The sequence below is a fragment of the Elgaria multicarinata genome, chromosome 1, assembly GCF_023053635.1.
Source record: "Elgaria multicarinata webbii isolate HBS135686 ecotype San Diego chromosome 1, rElgMul1.1.pri, whole genome shotgun sequence".
Taxonomy (NCBI): Eukaryota; Metazoa; Chordata; class Lepidosauria; order Squamata; family Anguidae; genus Elgaria; species Elgaria multicarinata.
The window spans coordinates 57,906,933-57,917,273 of NC_086171.1; the positions used below are offsets into that span (position 1 = coordinate 57,906,933).

Here is a 10,341-nt window from a genome sequence, read left to right on the forward strand (position 1 = left end):
TTTCTCTGGGCAAGGCTTCACAGACCCTTTGGATCTGTCGCTTTATTTAAAACAAAATCAAAACAAAAATCCTGGTAAAATGACCAAACTCTCAACAGTGTCTAGGTGGATAAATCACCCATTTACTTCTTCACACCCAGCACTTACCCACCTGCCACGGAAATCACATAGCTCCTTTTAGTTCAAGCCATTTTCCTCCAGCACTGGTGACTGGTTTTGCAAAGTGATTTTTCGCATTTGCTTACAAGGAAGGACGGGTTGGGATTTTTCTCCCCCTTTTATTTCTTTTTAAAAACCACGTTCCTTTAAAAATCTTAAGAAAAACTAAATGGGAAAGAGCAAGGCCAAGGAAGCAAACAAGAGAGCAAGCTCTTTTAGGGGGATAGACACTGCGTTGCTTTTGTATATCTATGTGGTTAGGGCGTAACAACTCCGGGTCAAAAAGTTGAGGGTCAAAAGTTTATGTGCTGCACCACTCTTAGTCATGCGCCCAGACAGAGTTTGATGTCAATGTTATAGCCAAGATCTTGACTATCAACACAAAAGATAAAATAGCTTTGAGTTAGGCGTGTATCACAGTATGGACTCCAGGTGAACTCTAGTGGTTGAATGACCTCAATTACCGAGGGAAGGATAGAAAATTCCTCTTTTCAAAGAGTAATACACGTTGTATTTCATCTTGAATTATCAACCACATTTTTTCCCCTCCTGAATATCGTTGGCTGGCAGATGCATCAGGTGAACACGGGTGTTAAGTCACACAGCCTCCCTCCCTTTACAAAAGCGGGCATACACAGACACACAACAGCAATATGTTTTTTTAAGATGCAGTGAGGATTCTATTATGGTCATTCCAAAAATTCCCATTGATTTTAATAATAGCGACCCTCATTTTTAGTGAAGTGTGCTGTAGTACAGGAAAGTTTGTGCAATATAGATAGCTGATAGTCTTTAGCATCTCTAAGCCTGCAATTCTATGCACATTTCCCTGGGAATAAGGTACATTGAATTTAGTGGGATTTACTTCTGAGTAGATTAGCACAGGGTTGCACTGTTAAGGGTTCAGTGCATTTGATGGAGTGGACAGTGGACATGAAAATCTTTGCTAGAATAAATTTGTTAGTCTTTAAGGTTCCACAAGCCTTTGTTGTTTTTGCTGAAACGGAGTAACAGGACTATCCCTCTGAAAATCCTCAATGAATTTCTACCCCATTGAGTTACAGAAGGCTGTCCGTGAGTGGTTAGACCGTGATGCGCATTTTACTTTTGAATACAGCAGGATAAGAAGACATAAGCAAGGCAAAATTACAATAGACTAGTGATGTGTTACTTTTGAGTGGGACTTCAGAAATGACCAATTCAAATTGCACTGGTTACAATAATTTTAAGATTCCATATTTAAAAAGAAAGAAGATACCTTAACTTCACTTTTTAGGGGTCACATTTTATTCTCAGTAGATCTTTCTTTCTTTTTAAAGTATTATTGTTCTTTGATAACTATTTCTTTCTAGAACATAGGGATGTATTTATTTATAAACACTGATCAGTAGGATTATTTTAAGTAAATTGCTCCTCTTAGGCTGTTAATTTCCATGTTCTACAGATGGATTTTCCATTTTAATTGTGCCATCACCAATAACATAGCATTAGAACTACAGTTGTGTGTTTTAGGCATAAGAAATGGAGATTATTTCAGAGAGAGGTTCTTTGAGACTGCAGTGAATCCTATACACATTTACCAGGGAGTAAATTTCATTCAACTCAATGAGGGTTACATCGAAGCAGACATGTATCCTATTGCATTGTACATGGATTAATACTAAGCAAATACCCAGAAAACATATTTCCATTCAGATATAATAAAATACAGGAGAAAGGAAGAGCACTGGTAATTAAAAGAAACTTCTTTATCAGTGTTTCAAATAGACAAATATAGAGAGAACTTCAGCCAATTTGAATAGAAATTATTGTAATTATAAAAGGCCAGATGTTTCCAGATATATTGAGTTCCTAGAAAATAAATTTTGAAATCTGTTTTGATTTTTCATCAGTGTAATGCTTTTGGAAATTCTCTTGGAATATCCAGATCTATCTTCTATATCTGTATTTGAACTGGAATGTGGACATACCCGCACAATGGGAAAGATACTGCTCAGAACACGCTGTTGAAAACATATATCGATATAGACTTGCACCCCCTTGAAATATAGCATTGCCTAGCTGGGAACATACAGAGCAAGCCTATGCATGTTTACTCTGAAGTAAGATCTATTTGTGTGCATTGGGACTGTACTCCCAGGTGGTATGCATATAGAGGATTGCAGCTGAAAATATATGAAGCATAAAATTGCAAGGATTGTTTCGCTAAACCTTGTTTTATATAAAGAGATATAGGGAAACTATTCCTTTGACTCTGCCTTGCCTGAAAACTTTTGTGTTTTTTAATATGATCTCTGTAAAAGGCAGGGAAGTGAAATCGGGCCTTTCCTTCATTACCCAATGAATCCCTGCGTCAATTTATTTTGTTTCCATTCAAGGTGGTATTGGGGAGAGGGGGTAGGTTGGAGAGGAAAAATTCGAAGCACAACACATTTTCACAAAGGGTCTCAGCTGCAACCTCAAGAAGACTTGCTTTCTCCCAACCCCCCACAAATAAAAATCGCACAGTGGGCTTTTGTTACCTTGAGGCGGAGATATTCCCATATATACTCTACCTCCAGTGCAGCACAGACCAAGGTTCATCCCTTTCATCCTTTCTCTATCAGAGATGCTAGTCTCCCTCCCTCCCCTTCTTTTCAAGCACGTTTATTATAGTCCTGGACAACCAGATTCTTCTCGAAGGCCAGTTGTCAGAAAATGAACCTAAACAGTCAGTCACTTATGGAGAAAATTGAAATTATTTCTTTTGCTGTGTTTGTGTGTGTCGACACAGCATCTCACCTCTTGGGGTAAGAACCAGCTGTGTGTAAGGCTGCGTTCCATAGGAACTCCGACATCCCGTTCAGTTTTAGGGCCTTTTCTGATTCCAAGGAAGCAAAGGACAAATCCAATCGCTACATTTCACAACGTTTACATTTTTCTCCCACAAACCCTTTAATATATCTTCCCCATTTACTACCAAGTGAACTAACCAATAGTCTCCCCGCTATGTTTTTTTTTTAAATATTATTGTTGTAAAATACACTGTTAAAGACCTGGTGGAAAAAGGGGGAAAAAATCCACCCCAAAGTCCAAGGGCGAGGTGAACTTCAGGTCAGCGCGTCTAACGAATATGAAAATGTCGCTGGGTGAAGGACACGCCTTGTTATTTAACAAAGACTGTCAATGTGTAAGATTAATAAGAAACAAAATGCGCCCGGTGTCACTTTTCGGTCACTTTGAAACTTGGGGCAGGGTTGCATTCAAGAGGGAAAGCTGGGTTAAATATATTCAAAATGCTTCAAATCAAATTCAAGCCAGGCTGCCGGGTGTCGCTTCTCCGCCCCCCCCCCCTCGCATCTCCCCTCCCCACCCCATCCGTTTCTCTCTCCCTCTCTGTCTTCCAGGCGCGTGGGCAAGTTGAAAAGTTTAACTACATATATTATATATAACTTTACAACCAAGGATTGTGTGTGTTTTCACACACACAGACACACGCACACACAGACACACGCACACACTAAAACATACATACACACACACACACATTCAGAATGTTAAATCTGTCCAATTTTAATTATCTTCCTTTAGCAGCAATGGAGTATAATCCAGCAGTTTGGCTCCTCCCTGGATCGCACCCCATTGTGTTGGGAAATCCACATATCTTGCTTTCAGTTTTCATTTCGGTGAAGCTCCCAGTCTATTTTCTGGCAAGGTCCACCTACTCAACGAGCTCATCGGGCATGGTGTCTTGTTGCTAAAATCCACACCATCACCAAATCTCTCTCTCTCTCTCTCTCTCTCTCTCTCTCTCTCTCTCTCTCTCTCTCTCTCTCTCTCTCTCTCTCTCTCTCTCTCTGTGTGTGTGTGTGTGTGTGTGTGTGTGTGTGTGGTTTTAAAAGGTAGCCCGGGCTCTGAAGTTTAAGGAGGCCAGGTTTCAGGGTTCGGTATCTTAGCTTGCTCAGTGAAGCCATAAATCTCGTGAGAAACGTGGAAACGGCCGCAGGAGAGATAACACTCGGTGGTCTTGGCCGGGCTCTTGTTTATGAGATGTAAACCGCAAAGATGAGGAACAGGCCCATCTCTGCAGCCTGATAGAACCCCATGAAAAACAGACTGCTGCTGCTTCTGCTGAGCGGCTTAGGTCACCTTGGAGATTTACAGCCGTAGCCCAGGATCGTACTCATTTCTGTTGAACTGAGCAAAGGAGACACCCAGTGGAAAGCAGACCAGGGAAACAGACAGGGCTCTGAGATGTAATCAGGAGAGCTAATATTAAACAGCCCCTGAGACGTTCCCCGAGCCGAAGGTATAGTCAGCAGACCAAAAAATAAAAAGGTACCTGCTTTCCTTGTATTATTGTTATTACTACTGTTATTTGAAACTGGGTTTGTTTGTTTGTTCTTGGACGCAGCTTGGCTTTCTTACATTTACTCTCTTGCCTTCGGTTCCAAGGGCTTAAGGGAAATGGGAATACTGCCTGTTTATGGTTGAGGCACAGTTAGTGTGCATTGTCCATATCAGCTTGTGTGTATGTGTGCAAAACCAGTGCCTTTGCTTTAACTACGGAAACTCATCAGGTGCTGATATTGCCATTTGTAATAGCAAAATACCGAGAGAGACAGAGAGAGAAATACACAGAGAGACGTAGAGAGAATGTGACAACGTGCATCCCCCCTCCATCACCCATTTAAACCGTAAAATAGATCTGAAGACGGTTGTAATTCCCCCTGATGCCAATGGCATGTAATTGACTTAAAACTTCAGGGTTGGATCCAGCGGTTTTGTCTTCTCCGTTGCTTACAAGTGTTTTGCCTATCAAGCAAAGGAAGAGCCCACGGATCAGGGCTGTGGTCTGCCCTGTGGGGTTGCTTTTTTGACCTAGTTTCCCATCCACTCCCACACAGTGAAAACAGCAAGAGATCCGTCTTTAACTTTTAAGAGTTCATAGCTATAAAGATCACGTAAGTCTAATCAGGCCCATCGCCTGATTACATCGCCTGTAGCAAGTGACATCATATTTGCTTTCACGATTACGGCGCACCAGAGAAAGCATTTCATAAAAAGTCAATTGGAGATGAAAATAGGCTGTTATCATTTTTAGGATGGAGATATTTCCGATATTAGCTGGAAACCAATCCATGTTTTGATATGCAGGACAGTGTCAGCAGTGTAAGGGAAGCGCACAGCATGTAGGAAGGGGAATAGAATGAAGGAAGTGGGCATAAAATATGAAATATTGAGAGACAAGTGACACACACATAAAGGTAGCTGTTAAATATTTTTAATCTAGATGCAATAGTTATGAACGGTTGATGAAACCACAAAAGTCAAGAATCCACATTTTGGGGGAAATAACCATGGCGAAACTGTCTAGTGGCATTAAATGGATTTTATAAAACAACAATGAAGCAAATTTGCATGTTGAAATGTGTGCAGCATTAAAATGGGCTCCATTTTTTTTTTAGGTTTGAGTACTAACTTCAGGGGTCCACATCCCCCCCCCTTTAATGGGTATGCCTTTTATAGCACAATCCTATGAGTTCAGTAGGATTGATTCCCAGGTCAATGTGTCTAACATTGCAGCTTTAAAGGCTCAAGTATTAAAATAAAAGGGCACATTTGCTATATGCACCAAGCGGTGGAATTAATATACATTTTAAAAGGAGACTAGTTTAACCTTCAGATTTCAATTATCCTAGGTCAGGCAGTCGCCTCCCTTTCCTTCCTGCCCTGCTAAAGGATCAATTTTTCAGCAATAGTAGCTCAGAGTCGAAAAGATTATTCAGGTCACCCAACTGCAATATTTACGGTAGTACTTCTGAAGATGACAGTGTTTTCTTATATTCTTTAAAATAACCATATTTCACAGTACGGAAAATCATCTTCCCTCCAAGGCAAATATCGTTCCTAGTAACTAGAGGAGGGTTATTTTTTTTTTAATTTTTTTTTTCAGGAATGTGGATGACCTCATTCTTGGTCTTTGTCACTGCCTCTCTAGTCCGCTGCCAGATTTTGTTTGTTATTTGCCTATCCAGGTTTTATTTTCCTCTTACATGGGCATCCCGGTCTAATGGCATCCCATCATCTCTCCAGATTTGTCAATGGATGGCAGATTTAAAAATAATAATTACTGTAAAAGAGTAACCTTCAAAGGCTCCGGGGGAAGTATCAGAGAGAAACAAATCGCTAGTTGCAATTAGGATCCTAGGATCGAATGATCTCATTGATTGCACTGTGACCGTCCTACCATTCGTAATACCTCGCAATCCAGTGAATACATCACGCCATCGCTGATGCTCTTTTCGTTCCAGGAAAACACTGGAGTTTCTCATCTTTAATGGATTGAATAGCCCTTCCGAAAGCAGGAAAGGGGAAATGCAGGGAGAAAACCGTTCGGTTTCAGGCAAGCACATCTCAAACTTCAATTGCCTTGCCCCAATTATTGTGCCTCCTTGGAGGCCAGCTTCTGAGAAAGTGGCAGGATACCAATGCTCAAAAACTGTGTACACACACACACACCATTACAACTCTGTTCTTGGGGTTTAATAAACCCGCATAAGCCCTCTCCCTCCCCCCCGTTTCCCTTCTGACGACCACTAACACGGATTGAAATATCCACTCTGCTGGGCTGGAGGGGGAATTGACTCATGGATCACTCTTTAATCCATCGCCACCATAAACGGGACGGGGTGACCGATGGGCCTGATTAGACTTACGTGATCTTTATAGCTATGAACTCTTAAAAGTTAAAGACGGATCTCTTGCTGTTTTCACTGTGTGGGAGTGGATGGGAAACTAGGTCAAAAAAGCAACCCCACAGGGCAGACCACAGCCCTGATCCGTGGGCTCTTCCTTTGCTTGATAGCCATTTGCCCCAGCTTCGCTTTAGACTGCCCCCGGCCTCTCCTTTGCCTGAACAGCCTTCGCATCGGACGGGATCCCGCGTCTCCTACTAGGGCGACGGCAGGCAGGGACTGTCCTGGGCTGGTCCACCAGTTTCTCATTTCCTGATCCGGGCTCTGCCAACCGCGTAGTAATTGGTCCTGCCGGTCAGGTGGTGGGGGTGGCATTGGCGGATGGGTGCATGTGCGTGTGCCTGTGTGTCCCCGCCCGCGCGTGTGCTCCAAGCTGTTGGGCTGGGGATTGTAGAGGGAGGGGGAGCGGAGGAGGCCCAAACTTTGGCAGCAGGCGCTTGACAACAGCAGCGGGAGGGGGGCAGGAGGAGGAGGGAGGGAAGGAGGGAGGGAAGGAAGGAAGGAGGAAGGGGGAGGAGGGGAGGGGCCTCCTGGAGCCCAGAAAAACGACAACGCGAGAAAAATTAGTATTTTTGCACTTCACAAATTAATGACCATGAGTTCGTTTTTGATAAACTCCAACTACATCGAGCCCAAATTCCCTCCTTGCGAGGAATATTCGCAGCTCGGCGGCGGCGGCGGGAGCAACTACCACCCCCATCACCACCCCCATCCCCCCCATCACCACCACCATCCCCAGCAGCAGCAGCAGCAGCACCTGCGCCAGCCGCACCAGGCTCACCCAGGCCAGCCTCTTCCCGATTACTACCAGCGGCCGAGCAGAGAGCCGGGATACCAGCCGCCGCCTCCAGCGCCGCCGCCGCCGCCTCCCGAGGCGCTGTACCCCGCGCAGCCAGCCCACTACCCCGAGTCGCCTTATAGCTACAGCGGCATCGGCGCCACTCCGGGCCAGGAACAGCCCGCTCCAGGAGCCTCGCCGCCGCCGCCGCCGCCTCCACCAGCCGCCGCCGCCGCCGCAGCAGCGCTCCCGCCTCCTCCGGCTCCTGCTCAGCCTCCTCCCGCGCCCACTCGGAAGGGCCACCACGTCCAGCCCCTGCACCCAGGCCACGTCCCCCACCCTCCGCCCCAGCCGCGCCATGGCGAAGCGGCGCCGGTGGCCTCGAGCGGCAGCAGCCCCGCTTGCCCCCTTTTGCCCGGCGACAAGAGCCTGCCCGGCCTCAAAGGGAAGGAGCCGGTGGTCTACCCCTGGATGAAGAAGATCCACGTGAGCACGGGTGAGCTGATCTCCTCCAAGGGAAGCCCGGGTGGGTGGAGAGGGTGTGTGGCCGGCTGCAGGAGGCTGAGCCAGGCTGGACTCCGAGCGTGGGTGGGGGCGAGGGCGCATTTCCTAATTTAAGGGAGGGGGGCTCCCCCACCACCACCACACGTGAGAAAGCTTTTGTACGCGGGGCCCTTTATCAAGAGATTTACGAGACGCCAAACTGTTAGGGCAGCCATTATAGCCCCCATAAATTTAATAGCCCTGCCAGTGGCTCTGGACCATGTGTCTTGGAAGCGTTTCTTGAACCCAAATGCCCATCACCATTTTTTATGGGTCCCCAATTGTCTCCTATTGTCAAGAGCCTGTAAACCCTTTTCTCCCAGTTCTAGCTCCCTTCTCAAGACAGTATTTAATAACAACAACAACAACAACAACAATAATAATCCTCTCCCATCTTTTTCTTTTTGTGCATGGGTGCGTACCTACGCTCAGTCAACCCCAATTACAATGGAGGGGAGCCCAAAAGGTCTCGAACTGCCTACACAAGACAACAAGTCCTGGAGCTGGAGAAAGAGTTCCATTTTAACCGCTACCTGACCAGGAGGCGACGCATAGAGATCGCGCATACCCTCTGCCTCTCTGAACGCCAGGTAAAGATCTGGTTTCAGAACAGAAGGATGAAGTGGAAGAAAGACCATAAACTGCCCAACACCAAGATGCGCTCCTCCAACCCTTCCAGTCTTAATCAGCAAGCCAAAGCACCAGCACAGCACCATCAGCCACCACCAAGGGGGAGGACAACGCCAAACTCAGCAGCCCTATGATAACCGAACATACGCAGGGACACCCGCATTCACACGTACTCACTCGTCTGTTTTTCGTTTGTCATGGGGACCAATCAACTGTATTAAGGGGAATAAAAGCAGAACAAGAAGTCGTGGCCAATATAGGGCACACATGTTAAAACCAAAAAATAAAACCCCAACAACCCTGTGCAAAGTGTTTACCTTCTCTAAATATGTCTTCATTCTCACCATATCCTTTTTTTAATTTATGGAAATATCGTCTACCTGCAGCATTAAAGAGTTGTGGATGGATCCTGAACCTAAGAAGGACCCTTTGTATATATGTCTCAAGGCATCAAAATGTTTATAAGTGACTTTGTGAGACATGTGTGTAACTATAGGCTTGTGTTGTTTTGTGGAATGTTCGTGGGTCCTCAGTTACAGAGAGTCAGAAATATACCCATTTTACATCATTGAAGTCTTTTGGAAATTAGGGAAGGGGGACACCCATTGACCACACACCCCTAGCTCTTACTGATGAAGAAAAATGTGTTTTTTATGTACCAAGAATAATTCAGCTTTTTAAAAGTGTAGTCCTTGCTCTAATTGCAATACCTTCGTCTCCCAATTGTTGCGTTCACTTCTCTTCTTTTTTAAAAAGAAAAGTACTCCTATCACACTGTAAAGGCTGTTTCTGTCGTCATGCCATGCCACAAAGTCCGTGTACAATTTGTGAATTATATGTGTACACATTTGTGAATGTGATATATATATATATATATATAGTCCAGTGCTGCTAATAAAGAATATTCTGTACAAAAATAAAATTAAACGCACTAGACACACTGCGAGAAGCATGCATTTGCCTAGACCTTGGCTTTGTTGATATCACATTGCATTCTTGAAAAATGCACATTTACTGGACTGTAATGTATACATACACAGTTCAAACTGATTCTCAGTACAGGCTGAGTACTAGATTTATATATGAATGGTCTCATTAGGGATTATCATGCCAATCCTAACCATATTAGGTGGAAGGAAGTTACACTGATTTCAATGGCAGTGGCTTACAAATATTCCACAGCCCAATGCCCCCCATGAAACCAAAGATGTGGAAGTAAGTTCCATTGAGATAAAGGGTGGTGTGTGTGTGTGTGTGTGTGTGTGTGTGTGTGTGTGTGTGTGTGTGTGTGACACACATTGGTGAGCTAAATAAACTGTCATCCAAATACCTAGGTTTAGCTGAGTTGTGGATCGGCCTGCTCACTTTCTTAGGATGGCGATTAGACTTAGCTACTACTCCTTCTATAGGATGCCACCTATTCATGCAGAAAGGTGTGTTTTTGAATTCTTGTTCATGGACTTAGTCCTCTGGCAACTGCTCTCTGCATATATA

General features: G+C 44.6%; 1 protein-coding gene across 1 annotated transcript; it reads left to right on the forward strand.

Moving 5' to 3' along the window:
* Positions 1-7,442: 7,442 nt before the first annotated feature.
* On the forward strand, positions 7,443-9,658 carry HOXA4 (homeobox A4). The gene is made up of 2 exons (XM_063128840.1): positions 7,443-8,170; positions 8,650-9,658. Exons 1-2 carry the CDS (start codon positions 7,486-7,488, stop codon positions 8,979-8,981), a joined length of 1,017 nt encoding a protein of 338 aa, XP_062984910.1. The 5' UTR covers positions 7,443-7,485; the 3' UTR covers positions 8,982-9,658.
* Positions 9,659-10,341: the final 683 nt, after the last annotated feature.

Bases quoted from the DNA above. Each gene is read 5' to 3' on its own strand.
- HOXA4 (XM_063128840.1), top strand. From the start codon at position 7,486: ATGACCATGAGTTCGTTTTTGATAAACTCCAACTACATCGAGCCCAAA. The intron at 8,171-8,649 runs GTGAGCTGATCT...ACCTACGCTCAG, and splicing joins GAAGATCCACGTGAGCACGG to TCAACCCCAATTACAATGGA.